Source organism: Mesoplodon bidens (genome assembly GCF_964165515.1).
Source record: "Mesoplodon bidens genome assembly, chromosome: 7".
NCBI classification, from domain to species: Eukaryota; Metazoa; Chordata; class Mammalia; order Artiodactyla; family Ziphiidae; genus Mesoplodon; species Mesoplodon bidens.
In genome coordinates, this window is record NC_138164.1 from 9151886 (window position 1) to 9168223 (window position 16338).

At 39.9% G+C, this 16338-nt stretch overlaps 1 protein-coding gene across 1 annotated transcript in view; it reads left to right on the plus strand.

Moving 5' to 3' along the window:
• Nucleotides 1-773: 773 nt before the first annotated feature.
• The window catches only part of LOC308620398 (olfactory receptor 8B8-like), a gene marked incomplete at its 3' end in the record, with an annotated part of 57822 nt that continues 42257 nt past the window's right edge, over nt 774-16338 (plus strand). Inside the window, 1 exon segment of the mRNA XM_081239927.1 lies at nt 774-971. Coding sequence (XP_081096053.1) covers nt 900-971 — 72 coding nt within the window. The 5' untranslated portion in view covers nt 774-899.

The window sequence follows — 16338 nt, forward strand, 5'->3', positions numbered from 1 at the left end:
TTTAATATGACTTTCCCACAAAGAATGGTCTTCGGCATATACATTTAAATTCACTCTCAAAAAAAAACGATGCTTTGTAAACTGTAATATGTGGGACACAAACATCTTATCTCAACTGTGAGACTTGCCAGCTGGGGAGAGAAGCAGCAGCTATGGGCAAACGCATGGGCAAGGTCACCTCTCTGCACAGTAGCCATAGCAACCTCCTCAGACTGGGTGACAGGTTCCTGTCCTTGACCCTTCTCTGGCTGTATCCCGTTGGATCCAAGGGGCTGTGTCCCAGACAGAGCCTCTGTACCTCCTTCTGGACTTTGCTTGTAGTGTTGGGATACAGAGTTCCCTGCCCAAATACCCTGTACCCGCCAGGGAATGGCTGTGTGCCAGGGAATGGATGGAATACTTGTGGGTGGGACAGAACAAGGGGTGGGAGTGGACGGGGCAAGGTGGGGCTGCAGGCAGGGGGCTGGGGAGCAGGGAGACGCTTCCTTTACTATTGTGTTCGGGCGTGAGACTCTTAGACTCTGAAACTTCTAAATGTGAACCTGGTCTTCCAGCTTGTTATAACGGCATATTTGTCAGCATAGGTAGAAGAAGCTATTTAACGTTTTGTGAATGCTATTTTTTTTTTTTTTGCGGTACGCGGGCCTCTCACTGCTGTGGCCTCTCCCGTTGCAGAGCACAGGCTCCGGACGCGCAGGCTCAACAGCCATGGCTCACGGGCCCAGCTGCTCCGCGGCATGTGGGATCCTCCCGGACCGGGGCATGAATCTGTGTCCCCTGCACCGGCAGGCGGACTCTCAACCACTGCGCCACCAGGGAAGCCCTCAAGAAGGGTTATTTTTCCCCTCTTTTTTTCTGAACAACTCTTCGTTTTCCCTCACAGATTCTCCTAGAGGAGAATGGCTGCAGATAACATCTTCTCTGTGACACAGTTTATCCTCGCAGGCTTAACAAACCAGCCAGGACTCCAGATCCGCTCTTCTTCTTGTTTCTAGGTTTCTACATGGTCACCATAGTGGGGAACCTGGGATTGATAACCTTGACTGGACTGAATTCTCACCTTCATACTCCCATGTACTTTTTCCTCTTCAACTTGTCCTTCACAGATTTTAGTCTCTCTACTGCCATCATCCCCAAAATACTGACAAGTTTTGTCCCAAAGAAGAACATCATTTCCTATGCAGGGTGTACGACTCAGCTCTTTTTCTTTTGTTTTTTTTTCTTTTCTGAATCCTTCATCCTGTCACCGATGGCATATGACCGCTATGTCGCCATCTGTAAACCACTGGTGTACACAGTCACTATGTCTCCTCAGGTGTGTTTATTCCTTTTGTTGGGGGTCTACGGGATGGGGGTTTGGGGGGCTGTGGCTCATATAAGAAATATGGTATTTCTGACCTTTTGTGCTGACAACCTTGTCAATCACTATATGTGTGACATCATTCCTCTTCCTTGAGCTCTCCTGCAATAGCTCTTACATAAACGTACTAGTTGTCTTTACTGCTGTGACTATTGGCATTGGGGTGCCTTTTGTTGCCATTTTTCTCTCTTATGGTTTTCATTCTTTTCAGCATTTTCCACATTAGCTCCACTGAGGGAAGGTCCAAAGCCTTCAGTACTTGCAGTTCCCACATAATTGCAGTTTCTCTTTTCTTTGGGTCAGGAGCTTTTACGTACCTCATATCACCTTCTATTTCACCTCTTGACTAGGGGAAAGTGTCCTCCCTATTCTATACTATTGTTGTGCCCATGTTCAACCCATTAATCTATAGCCTGAGGAATAAGGATGTCAAATTTGCCCTGAAGAAAACCTTGGGCAGAATAATCTTCTCTTGAAGAAATATTAGAAATTGAGAAATAGGATCCAAGAATTTTTTACTGGAGTGTTTATTATTATTATTACTATTACTACTACTGTTGTTGTTATTTGGTGTGGACTCCAAGCTCCAGTGCTTCCTTTCTATTCTGTATGTAGAGGAGATTTTAACTCTTTTCCAAATGGATTTATCCTCCTTCACCCTAATTTCCCAACTCTTTCTTCTTTATTTTACAAAAATAGTTGGTACTATTGAATGGGACTTAGGAATCATTTAATCCAGTGCCTTTATATAATACATCACACTTTGGAGACTCAGAAATGTTTGTATGTTGCCCAAGAAAATAAAACTACCTGGTGCCAAAGCTGGGACTGAAATCCCAGCTTGAACCCCAATCCAGTCTGTTTTCCCTTATGCCATGTTTTCTTGCCTCATGTCTTTCTTGGAAGATTCTATTTCACATGTCTGTTGACCTAGCACATTGAATTATTAATATATTCATAGTAATTTCATGCTACTTTTCACAGGATAATTTTGATATATCACATTTTTTAAGAGAGTAGGAGGTGAAAAATTTTGTTGAGTTGGCCTTGGCAAAATGACAAGATCAGTTCTGATGGATTTTGTAGTGTGTAAGTGGGAAGTATGTTAGGTTTCAGACAAATGCAAGTATGGTGACCTTTGGCTTGGTGGATGGAGCCCTAGGGACATAGCTTAGTGAATTAGAACTTCCAGGTGAGAGAAATATAATTTTATAGGCTATAAAGATATGGGGTGGAGGTATATATTATTTCAAGACTAATGAGTCAGAATTTGGAGTTTCATTTCAAGGGTTACCTTGGTTGTGGCCCAGGTAATTGGGAGCTGAACTATCCAATACAGTAATCACTAGCCATATATGGTATCAAGCACTTGAAATGTGATCATCCGAATTGAGACATAGTGTAAGTGTGCAATGTAAGTGTAAAATACACACTGGATCTTTGAAGAATTAAGATGAAAACTAATGTAAATAAGCTCCTTGATAACTTTTTATAATGATTACATACTGAAATCACACTTTTGATCTATTATGTTAAATAAAATATATCATTAAAATGAATTTATCTGTTTAGTTTTTTAACATATCTACCAGAAAGTTTCCAATCATATAGGTGGCTGGCATTCTATTTCTATTGGATGACACTGGTCTGGAGGATGTAACAGAGCAATAGATGGTTGTGGGTTCACATTTAGTTATCAGGGCAGCACCAAGCTATTGCTTATTAGGAGAGGCAATTGCTATTGAATTTTCAGGCACTGCCCATTTCCAGGACATTCTAATAATGAGGCATATGAGAAAGGGATGTTGAACTCAGGATAAGTTTATAAATACACAGTATTATGTAATGGAAAATATAGCTTTATATAAAAAATCAAAAATCAAAAGAGGAAATCTTTGGTCTAAACTCACCATTAGTGGTAAAATTTCTTTGAGAGCAATGACAAGTGAAGTGCTAGGGAAATATCTTTATTTATCAATTTTTCCTTAGGAAAGTTCTTCTATTAGAAAATAAGGGAAGTTTGGATAAATGTTTAGTTTTGCCCTTTGATTCTGTTCAATGTTGCTTCCATGAAAAGAATAAGCATACAGAGAAGGACTGTACTTTAGATGAGACTGAATAGATCCTTGAATTCAGGGGACCTAGAATTTAGGAGTGGTTTGGTATATTGGGTAGGCAGTGCAACGTACGTAATGAAAGAAAACAGAAAGCTTTAAAAAAAATTTGTAGTCTAACTTTCATGTAGTAAAGTGCACAAATCTTAAGTGTATAGATTATTGAACGTTTGCATATCTCTATATAACCACAACCTAGATCAAGATGTAAAACATTTCCATCCACATTAGAAGGTGTCCTCTTTCTCTTTTCCAGTAAAAACGACCTGCCCTCAACAACTTCCCCCCACCCCAAGAGCTATCCACTATTCCTTTATTATCACAGATTAATATTTGAACTTCACCTAAACGTGTGCTCTATTGTTTATGGCTTCTTTTCCTCAGCATGAAGTCTGTGATATTCTTCTATACTGTTGCATTGGATAGATCATTATTTTTTAAGGCTGTGTAGTTTTCCATTATATGAATATACAATTATTTAGTCTGTTAATGAACAGATAGTCTCAAGATTTTCCCTATCATTAATAAAGTTTCTATAAACATTTTTGAACATGTATTTTGATTAAAGTAGGCAAATATTTCTTTTGGATGTGTACTTAGATGTGGATTTTCTGGATAATAGAGTAGGCATATATTTAGATTTTGTAAATACCCTCAAACGGTTTTCAAAAATATTTAGGTCAGTTTACACTGCTATCAACAATGTCCAAGAGTTTCAGTTTCTCTGCATCTTCTTTAACACTTAATATTTTTATTTTATCCATTCTGGTGTCTTAGCAGACTGCCTTTTTGTTTTAATTTCCATTTTCCTGATGAGTAATGATGTTGAGCACCTTTTAATATGTTTATTGGCTATTTTGATATCTTCTTTTGTAATTATTCAAGTACTTTTCCCATTTGAAAAACAGGATTGTTGGTTGTTTTCTTATTCCTTTGGAGGAATTTTAAAAATTCTACATATAAGTCCATATACATGCATGTGTGTATGTATATGTACATGTATGTATAACATATATGTATATACAGGTAATATATACATGTATACACACATATCTTTTTCTCTACCTCTATGTCTATCTCCATCTCTCTTTATATATTTTCTTCCAGACCATGTCTCATTTATTATTTTTTTTTACATCTTAATTGGAGTATAATTGCTTTACAATGGTGTGTTAGTTTCTGCTTTATAACAAAGTGAATCAGTTATACATATACATATGTTCCCATATCTCGTCCCTCTTGTGTCTCCCTCCCTCCCACCCTCCCTATCCCACCCCTCTAGGTGGTCACAAAGCACCGAGCTGATCTCCCTGTGCTATGTGGCTGCTTCCCACTAGCTATCTACCGTACGTTTGGTAGTGTATATATGTCCATGCCTCTCTCTCGCTTTGTCCCAGCTTACCCTTCCCCGTCCCCATATCCTCAAGTCCATTCTCTAGTAGGTCTGTGTCTTTATTCCTGTCTTACCCCTAGGTTCTTCATGACATTTTTTTTCTTAAATTCCATATATATGTGTTAACATACGGTATTTGTCTTTCTCTTTCTGACTTACTTCACTCTGTACGACAGACTCTAGGTCTATCCACCTCATTACAAATAGCTCAGTTTCATTTCTTTTTATGGCTGAGTAATATTCCATTGTATATATGTGCCACATCTTCTTTATCCATTCATCCGATGATGGACACTTAGGTTGTTTCCAGCTCCGGGCTATTGTGAATAGAGCTGCAATGAACATTTTGGTACATGTCTCTTTTTGAATTATGGTTTTCTCAGGGTATATGCCTAGTAGTGGGATTGCTGGGTCATATGGTAGTTCTATTTGTAGTTTTTTAAGGAACCTCCATACTGTTCTCCATAGTGGCTGTACCAATTCACATTCCCACCAGCAGTGCAAGAGTGTTCCCTTTTCTCCACACCCTCTCCAGCATTTATTGTTTCTAGATTTCTTCATGATGGCCATTCTGACTGGTGTGAGATGATATCTCATTGTAGTTTTGAGTTGCATTTCTCTAATGATTAATGATGTTGAGCATTCTTTCATGTGTTTGTTGGCAGTCTGTATATCTTCTTTGGAGAAATGCCTATTTAAGTCTTCTGCCCATTTTTTGATTGGGTTGTCTGTTTTTTTGCTATTGAGCTGCATGAGCTGTTTATAAATTTTGGAGATTAATCCTTTGTCAGTTGCTTCATTTGCAAATATTTTCTCCCATTCTGAGGGTTGTCTTTTGGTCTTGTTTATGGTTTCCTTTGCTGTGCAAAAGCTTTGAAGTTTCATTAGGTCCCATTTGTTTATCTTTGTTTTTATTTCCATTTCTCTAGGAGGTGGGTCCAAAAGGATCTTGCTGTGATTTATGTCATAGAGTGTTCTGCCTATGTTTTCCTCTAAGAGTTTGATAGTTTCTGGCCTTACATTTAGGTCTTTAATCCATTTTGAGCTTATTTTTGTGTATGGTGTTAGGGAATGATCTAATCTATACAATGGAATATTACTCAGCCATGAAAAGAAACGAAACTGAGCTATTTGTAATGAGGTGGATAGACCTAGAGTCTGTCATACAGAGTGAAGTAAGTCAGAAAGAGAAAGACAAATACCGTATGCTAACACATATATATGGAATTAAAAAAAAATGTCATGAAGAACCTAGGGGTAAAACGGGAATAAAGACAGAGACCTACTTGAGAATGGACTTGAGGATATGGGGAGGGGGAAGGGTAAGCTGTGACAAAGCGAAAGAGAGGCATGGACATATATACACTACCAAACGTAAGGTAGATAGATAGTGGGAAGCAGCCGCAGAGCACAAGGAGATCAGCTCGGTGCTTTGTGACCGCCTGGAGGGGTGGGATGGGGAGGGTGGGAGGGAGGGAGATGCATGAGGGAAGGGATGTGGGAACAGATGTATATGTATGACTGATTCACTTTGTTATAAAGCAGAAACTAAAAAAAAAAAAAAAAAAAAAGAATTGGCTTGTAAATTCCTACAAAAGAACCTGATGAGATTTTGACTGGTATTGTATGAAATCTGTGGATTCCGGGGGGAGAATTGACAATTACTTTCCCCTAAAATATATGGGGGGTCCTACTTCCCTACACTCCCTCCAACATAGTATATGCTCAAAATTTTTCAATTTTTCCAAACTGATAAGTGAGAAATAATTTTTAAGTATTGCTATCATTTGCATTTCTCTAATAATTAGAAACATTGGAGATGTTTTCAGGTATTTAATGGCTGTTGGTATTAGTTCTTATATGGACTATCTTTTCACAACTTTCCCCCACTTTTCTATTGGATTATTATCTTCCCAATTTTTAGGAGGACTGTATATTAACTATATTAGCTTTTTGTCTGAGGTATAAGTTGCATATATTTTTCCTCCATATTTGTGACATGGCTTTTGACTTTCCTTATGATACTAAAATTTTAAATTAAAGATTTTAATCTGTTATTGCTTTCTGGTATTTTTATCACAGTTAGAAATATTTTCTCTCCTCTTAGGTTATAAAGAAATTCACTAATTTTTTCATAATGTTTCCATGATTTTATTTTTTTACATTTGAACGTCTGATCTTTTTAGAAATTGTACCAGTGTATGGTGTGAGGAATGGATCCAACTTTATCTTTTTCCATATGGCTATCCAGTTGTTCTATCACCATTTATAAAAAAAAGTCCTTCTTTTCCCTGATGACTTGAGCTGTTGCCTTCACTACATACAAAGTTTCATAGGCACTTGAGTTATTTCTGTGTTTTCCATTCTGTTCTATTGGTCTGTAAGTCTATTCGTAAGCCAATACCGCACTGCTTTAATTATAGAAGCTATATAATGTTTTCATATCTTGAAGATAGCTTCCCACATACTGTTCTTATTTTTTTAGGGTTTTCCTGGCTATTCATTTTTAACCATAACCTTTATAATTAATCTTTCTAGTTCCAGAAAAAAAACTGATGGCATATTTATTTATTGCATCTTAAATTTATAAGTAAACTTAGGGAGAATTGACATTTTTGGATCTTCAGACTTCTCATCATGAAGTGTGGTATGTCTTTCCATTTTCTGCAGGTCTACTTCAGTAACTTTTAGCAGTATTTTGTAATTTTCCTCATTTCTGTTTTGCACATTTCTTATTAGATTTATCCTTAGGAATTTTATTTTATTTTGTTACTATAAAAAGTGTCCTAGCTTTCATTTTATATTCTGATTAGTATTTGTATATATGAATTCTATTGAATTACATGTTAATTTTATACTTTGTAATACAATTGTTATTTTTTTGTAGAAGTTTTTCCATGGATTTGCTCAGGTTTTCCAATTATGTTAATAAAATCTTCTATAAATAGAGATAATTTTGCCTGATTTTCCGTCTGATTCTTAGCCTCTATTCCTTTCCTATTTATAATTGCATTTCTAATACTTTTAATACAACATTAAGTAACAGTGGAGACTGTACATCTTGGTTTTACTCCTAGTTCTAATTAGAAATGTCTCTAGGGTTTTCAAATTAAGTTGCTGACTTTTGATCTGAGTTTTATATATTTTATCATCTTAAAGAAGTATCTATCATTGTCTAATTTAAAAATATTTTAAAAACGAGTGGATGTTGAATTGTCAACTGCTTTTCATCTTCTTTGGGGTTTTAGTCTCTCAGAATTTCCTCATCTTTCTTAGATCTTTAAGATTTCCATCTCTACAGACTCTTCTACTGCTAAACATATGCAAGCCTGCTTTACCTTTAAAAATTCCCTTTGATACTCCTTCTCCCTTCTGCCTTTTCTGTCTACATTCACAGTTTCAATGATATTTTTAAAAATGTTATATAGTCTTTCCCATGTCTCCCTCTGTACCCCAGTGTCAGAATGTAACACTCCTGTTCAGATGCAAGTGTATCTTAAAATCGGATTTTTCCATGCCAGTGAGGACTTCATGTCTGATTTTCAGGGCATTCTTAAACCCTAGGTTCAGCGCCTGCTCATGTGCCTTGACTATAGTCCTGAAATTTAGGCATGAGGCCACCAGGTGGAAGGAATCGCTGTCTGACTTGAATTTGCAGGTGTTATGCCCACTCCAGTTTTTCAACAGGTATGAAGTTTCAGTTATACAGGATGAATAAATTCCAGAGATCTGCTGTACAACATTGTACCTACAGTTAACAATGCTGTATCGTACACTTAAAAATTTAAGAGAGTAGATCTCATGTTAAGTGATCTTACCACAATAAAAACAAAACAACTATGACACAGAAACATAACATAAAAAAACCCACTACATTCCATGTCATTTTTATGAGAAAATACATAGCATTATTTAAGAAAGTAAATTCTAGAAAAAAAATGCACCATCATTCAGTTAACACCATGTTTTATAGGAAACTTTTTACAGCAACTGGGTATAATTTTTCAGTTCTTTTTCAAATGAAGAAATGATGAGATTATGGAATAATTGTTGAATAAAAGTATGAATCATTCATATATTGAACTTCTACCTTAGCCAAAATAATAGAGAATATGTATTGGATTCTTGGCCTCCAAAAGTGAGGTATCTTTAGAAAAATGTCACCATGGCTATGTGTGATTCTTCCCTGCTGTCTCTACGTGGCACATTACTGCTTCCATGGAGTCAATGGTAATAAAGCATTTACTTCTCTCACAGATTTTAAGCCACTTTAAGGCAGCTTTCATTGTTATTTGATAACGTAAAGTCTTTAGTAGCTTTGAAGTTTCTATATAATTTTATTGAAAAAGGTAATCTGATGAGGGGCTTTGCCATGTTGAGTGTGCTAGGACCCTAACCAATTGCCAGGTCCAGATTGTGTTTCTGAAATTTGTCATCGTTCCCGAGAGCCAGCATAGGGATTTCCACCTAGAGTCAACCCTGCACCCTATCTATGGCTCTAGAAGAGGGGGTCCTGCTTCTACTCCTTGGATAAGCAGTCCTTGGGGAATTGAAATTCTGTGCAGAAGTCAAAATGAGCTCTATTTGTGAAAACTACATTTTCTTGTTTCTTTTATAGATGGTCGTCCTAGGAGAACGCCTGAGGGAAGCTTCTTTGGGTTCCAGCCAGATCTTGATATATACACATGTAAAAGAAACCCTCTTTTAAATATGTTATGGCCTTAATGCCATGGACAGATGATGTGTCCTTTTTTCAATAGGACGGCAGTACCTGGGCATGGCCTTCATTTGAGATCATGGTCTTTGGCTCAGAATTGATTCCAGGATAATGCAGCATTAATTTTGCCATCACAGGAAAAAGAAGTATAAATGCTTAGGGCACCTCTCTTCCTACGCCATCCAAGCCTTTTTCATTTTAGGGAAAACAGAGACTGTAAGACTCTGTACTGCTGACCCTAAGCTGAACAAGGGCGAGTGGCTGCATGGTGGCATCCTGTGTCTCTTTTTGTCTTTCTTCCTCATATGAAGGCCGGAAAACAGAGTGTTTTGGAACTACCTCTTTCCCTAATTTTGTTCTGGGGTGGGGAGTGACTGAGGCAATGGAGGCAGAGATCATTATGTCTCTAGGTCTCTTCCCAGTTCTCATTCCTTATTCAAGATGTGGTTCCTAAGCAACCTGGGAAATTACCGAATCTCTCTGAGATGTTGCATCTATGCCTTTGCTGTTTCCTGTGATGGCAGACTGGGCTTCCAGTGCACACTCTACTTTAGCTCACCCTGAATCACTGGCCTCCCTGAGCTTCTCACTGTGTTGGGACATTTCTCAAACAGGGGGGTGTATTCATAAGTGTAGAAAGAGACAGGAAGGGCTTTTCCTGTGTTAAGACTAGTCATTCTCCTGTTACAGCAATAGAAGTTCTCATTTCTGAGTCATGGAATTTTGGCCCATAAAGAGGTTCTTTTCTCCTACCTGCTGAGATGACTTCCCTGAAGACAGTGGCTGTGGGAAATTCTCAACAGTGACTACTTTATTTTTATTTGTTTCACGAATGGACAAGAACTCCATCCCACAATCTTCTCCTTATCCCTAGAGCTTCGTCATTTTTACTGGGCTGAATTCTCTCCTCAACGTTCTCATAGCTTGTCTTCTTAGATCTCTCCTATTCCCTTGTCATTTCACTTAAAATTATAACAAACTCTGTATCAGAGAGGAACATCATCACCAATTTGAAGTGCAAGATTCTGCTCTTCTGCTTGTCATTCGTGATCACTGTCTTATTCCTTGTGTCCTGGGGTCACCATGGGATCTATGTCCCTCAGGAGTGTTCTCTGCTGATGCTGGCTTGTTTTGGGATAGACACTGGTGGTGTCACGCCCCACCCAGTGGCAACGGTCAGACTCTCTTTCTGGGACAACACCATCAACCACTGCATGTGCTGTAAACAGCTTCTCATCAATGTCTCTTTTATCAGCACTTGTTTCACAAGCTGGTGGGTTTTGTAGTCATGCGCATTAGACTGATCATCTTCTTCTCTTACATACTCCTGTTTTCCACCAGCCTCCATTTCCTCACTCCTGAGGCAGAGTCAAAAGCTGTTTCTTTTTCTTTGGATCAAGGAAATGCCTGTACCTCAGTTTACCTCCTGGGACTGGGAGCTATAATGGCGGTTCTCAAATTAAGCAAGAATCTGAATCACTTGGAGTGTTGCTAAAACATAGATTCCAGGCCCCATTCATAGGGTTTCTGGCTCAGTAGGCCTGATATAGACTTAAGAATTTTCAGGGCTTCCCTGGTGGCTCAGTGGTTGAGAGTCCGCCTGCCGATGCCGGGGACACGGGTTCGGGACACGGGTTCGTGCCCCGGTCCGGGAAGATCCCACATGCTGCGGAGCAGCTGGGCCCGTGAGCCATGGCCGCCGAGCCTGCGCGTCCGGAGCCTGTGCTCCGCAATGGGAGAGGCCACAGCAGTGAGAGGCCCGCGTACCGCAAAAAAAAAAAAAAAAAAAAATTTCATTCCTAGGAAGTTCCCAGGTGATGCTGCTGCTGACACTCAGTGTGAACCAACCACTGAGAACCACTGGGCAATACCATCATCTTCTACAGCAAAGTAGCAGCCACGCTGAACTATCCACTCAACAGCTAGTTTCCTGAGATGTAAACTCTCTGAGAAAGAAATCTCTTCCTTTGAGTTAGAGAAATACTGGCATATCAAGTATGTTTCATTTTTGAATTTGTTCATGATACATTCTGAATTCTAAATGTTTTCCTTCTAAAAAGTGATGGTGCTAATTTGTCCTCAAATGGTTTTTTCTCACCTTTCCTTTGTGTACAATCCTCTCCTGTACTCTTCATTTGGTTTCCTTCCCCTCATTCTTGGATTGGTTTCCCCAGAAGACCCTGAGATATTCATGTGATAGTGATTTGTTAGGAAGTATTCCCAGTACAGAATGAAGAAGTGAGATTGAGGGAGACTGAGAAAGTGTGTAATATCAAGCAAACTCTGATGATGGGCAACTTTGGCTCAAAGCCTGCTTATGAAGTCTTTGAAGACATTGTGCAACATGCCTCAGAATTGTCGTGAGCAGGGCCAGGGACCTGGAGTATTTATACCCTGGCACATGTCAATCACAGGTTCAGGGGCACTCCAGGGATGTAACCCACCTGGCACTCTGGGCCCTCCTGTGTGGGGAAAGTAGCTCTGGCATCCTGGTGAAGCTCTCTGGCAAATAAAATAGGTGCTAGCTGTTGGGAGTTTGTGAAAGCGTGCTTGAAGATGGTGTGCATCAAAATGAGAACAGGATCTGAGGGGATGCAGGTGGAACACTAACAAGTATTTGGTACACTTCCCAACTGTCATAGGTGTTTCTATGTTACTGATGTGACATTAAGGAGAGAAAAGTTGCATCTGAATCGATCATTTGTCATTTGCCTCCTTTTGGACATACTTGCCATTCTTCATACGTGATCATGAACAAAATCCATAACACAGTGTATCTATCTTTATCTTATGTTGGTTTTGCTCATTGTAAATACATGATTCCCTCTTATAATGGAAAAGAAGAGGTCTGTTTTGCTGTTAGTGGTATCCTGGCTTCTTCTGCCTGTTTTCTTCCCAGATATTTAGAGCTGATTCCTTCCCACTTAATCTGGTATTATTCCAATTCTGACAAAAATGAGCGGTTCTTCAATAGCCCTCAAAATCCTGGAGGATATTGGCAACTTCTTGCTCCTCCTAACTCTCCTGTCAGGTGTCCCCCAAGATGCTTTGGAAGTAGACGATCCAACATTCTATTTTTCCTGACCATCTAGGCTTTGTTCATAGGGCTGCATTTCTGCCTATGCTGGATTTTTTCATTTGTCCCTGCAAGTCCATTCTCTATGCTTATCCATCCTGCTCTCTCCCCAGGAATCTGACTGATAAGAACTGCATTAGCAGACTCTCTTGCCCTCTCTCATTAGCAAGCATGTGTGAAAAGAAGAGAGTAAGGGCAAGGTATTTATTCCCCTGGCCTCCTCTCTGTGGGAGTGCTAGGGCTTGCATCCATCCACTAAGAGTCACACTCAGGTCAAGTGGCCCTCCCCACACTGCTCGCTCTTATTGCCCCTAATCAGACCTAGAAGTGTAATGGTTCTCCCTTCACTAGTCCTGGGATATTGCACAGTCTCCTCTGAGTTTCCTATATCCTACCCATACTTCAGAAGTAGTTCCTATTCTCTCTGCCTAACCAAATGTGTTTGTTCTTCTCCGGACATCTTGTGCACCCAGAGGGCCTAGCTGGTGGGCTATAGGATCCGTTTTTTAAAACCTCATCCAGACATCTCTGGTGTTCTTGCCTACTCCACCAACCCACAGGACAGAGTGACAGATGTAGGCCAAAGATTATGATAGATAATTGCACATCTCTCTGCCCCTCTTTCCTCACACAAATAATGACAGAGTTGACTGCCCTGTCCCTTCTCTGAATTCAGGAACGTTATTGCAAGCAGGAAGTTCTGGTGAATTGTTCCAAAGCAGGGTCCACCTTTTCTCTTCTTAAAGTGACATATGGTTTGGGAAAGCAGACTCCTCAAATAGCTCTGATTTTGTGTACTTGCCTAAATTTTGCATAGAATGACCTGGGTTCCCAGAGGTAGGGCTGATAACTGACCAATACAGGGAAAGGGAAGGGAAATAGTCTTTGAGAAATTGTAGTCTTCACATTTCTAGTTACTTTTTCAAGATGATTTGAAAAATAAATGTTTCAACAGTGAAGCATTTCTGAACTGTATCTATAGAATGTTGGAAGCAAGAATTTAACATACAACTATGCACATATGTGAACTAATGTACTTATATGTTTACCCACAAAAGGCAACTGGTTTGAGCAATTATTCCTCTTCTCTGTAAATGGGCCAATTCTCTCTGGCCAAAAGCAAATGATTCCTCTAAAATGGGTACCTGTCCTTCCATGCCCTAGGAGAGTAAAGAATGGGAAGAAACTTTTCTCCTTATCCATATCCTTGTTCTCCTCTTCCTCAAGGAAGAGGAGTGACATTACTGCTGAAGCTGGGAAACTGAACTGGGAATGAATGGCCCAGTCCCCTTTGGACTCTCTTTTTAGGACTGGTCTGTCCTTTGGACCAGTATTTGTCTCCTCCTTCATGTGTCCCATCCCCCTTAGAAGGGAAGGCCTGATGTTGTCCATTTTTCCTATGCCTGGGTTCATCAGACTTATCTGGGAAAGGCAATGAGGGAATTAGAGAAACCCACTGTGGCTTCAGAGCTAAGCTATACCCTCCAGTTAATTCTATTAGTATTGAAGCTCACCTTTTGATCTCCCTTTTATGAGGCTCCTGTGTCTCATTTCTCAGTTAGTTCTCTACTGAAAGTGCAGAGAGTAGGATGAGTGATTATCATCCTTAACAACTCCAACAATCTCCTTTCTGCCCTTTCATACACTCAGTGATTCAGCCCATACTATCACTTGCCTTTGCCCAAATATGAAAGGGTTTACTGGGCTTCCAGTTTTGGGGTTTTTTTGAGTTGGTCTGCCTGTGATGCTCTCCTCCACCCTCTGCTGTGAACCCACTTATTATTCAAGACTCATAGCAATATATTTCTAGCATGTCATAAACCTGGTAACACATTTTCTTAGCAACAATAGTAACGTATAATGAGACATGGTTTCAGAGTGACGATTTAAAGTATATTAAGTTAAAGATATGGCCGTTAATTTGTTATAAAGGCAAAAATACACCATATACTAAAACATATCATTATTTTACATCAAAAACCAATTCTTTAATTTTATGCAATGGATCGATTACCTAAGGAAACTCAATAGGCAACAAAGTGCAATTAGATGGCCCATGAGAAATAGACCTCTATGACTAGATAGTAATGGAGTTCATAGACTTCTGGTTGCCAAGGGTGGGGTGGTGCATGGCAGGGAGGGAAGGACTGGGAGTTTGGGGTTGGCAGAGGCAAACTGTTACATATAGGATGGATAAAGAACAAGGTCCTACTGTATAGCACAGGGAACTATATTCAATATCTTGTGATAAACCATAATGGTAAAGAATATGAAAAAGAATATATATATATATATGTATGTGTGTGTATGTATAACTGAGTCACTTTGCTGTATAGCAGAAATTAAACACATTGTAAGTCAACTATACTTCAATAAAATTTAAAAAAAGATTAATGGATAATAAAGTAGAAAATTCTTTCTCATGAAAAAAAAAATAAAATGGAGTTCAAAACATTGACCACAGGCTTCCCTGGTGGCGCAGTGTTTGAGTCCGCCTGCCGATGCAGGGGACACGGGTTCGTGCCCCGGTCCGGGAGGATCCCACATGCCGCGGAGTGGGCCCGTGAGCCATGGCCGCTGAGCTGCGTGTCCAGAGCCTGTGCTCTGCAATAGGAGAGGCCACAACAGTGAGAGGCCCGCATACCGCAAAAACCAAAAAACATTGACCACTTAAAACGTAAGTACTATCTATGTATGCTATATGTTAAATAAGCATTTAACTAACAGTAATGTCATCAGCTTTTTTTTTTTTTACTTAGTTTATTAATTTATTTTTGGCTGCATCGGGTCTTCGTTGCTGCGTGTGGGCTTTCTCTAGTTGCAGTGAGCGGGGGGCTACTCTTTGTTGCAGTGTGCAGGCTTCTCATTGTGGTGGCTTCTCTTGTTGCAGAGCATGGGCTCTAGGTGCACAGGCTTCAGTAGTTGTGGCACACGGGCTCAGTAGTTGTGGCTCACGGGCTGTAGAGCACGGGCTCAGTAGTTATGGCGCATGGTCTTAGTTGCTCCACGGCACGTGGAATCTTCCTGGACCAGGGCTCGAACCCATGTCCCCTGCACTGGCAGGCAGATTTTTAACCACTGCACCACCAGGGAAGTCCCATCATCAGCTTTAATACACATGAAAAAGAACTTGGAGATGCACTGATAGCCTGCATTATTTTATAAATTTGCACCTACGACAGTATTCCCCTCCACAGGGACATATTCCTACTTAGCCACCAATGAAATCTTTAGTAATTGAGCAGTCACTGTATGCTGGGCACAGTCCACGAACCTAGATAATGATTTCTTCACCCACCTGACAATGAGTTAAGTCAATCCCTAGTCCCTATCTCACTGTATTTTTGATTGGACCAAACTGAATTAGTTACTCCCTGAATTAGTCCTGTCCTCTGAGAAGGGGATGTCAAGACAAGCTTAGGTGTGTAGCATCTGTCAGGGAAAATGAGGCAGGAGCTAGAGGAAGCTGGGAGAGCCATCAGACTGGGGAGGCTGATGGTAAGGCTGACAGAAAATTCTTGAGCCAAATTCCATGGGAGGAGGCCCGTATCTGGCAAGAACATGCCTGCTTTAAAACCCCTGCTCTTTTCAGTCATTTTAGCTGGGGGTAGCCTGTAGGAAGCATGGCCTCAGTACTAATGTGGTGATGATTGATTTCAGAGTGTAGCAACAGGGATG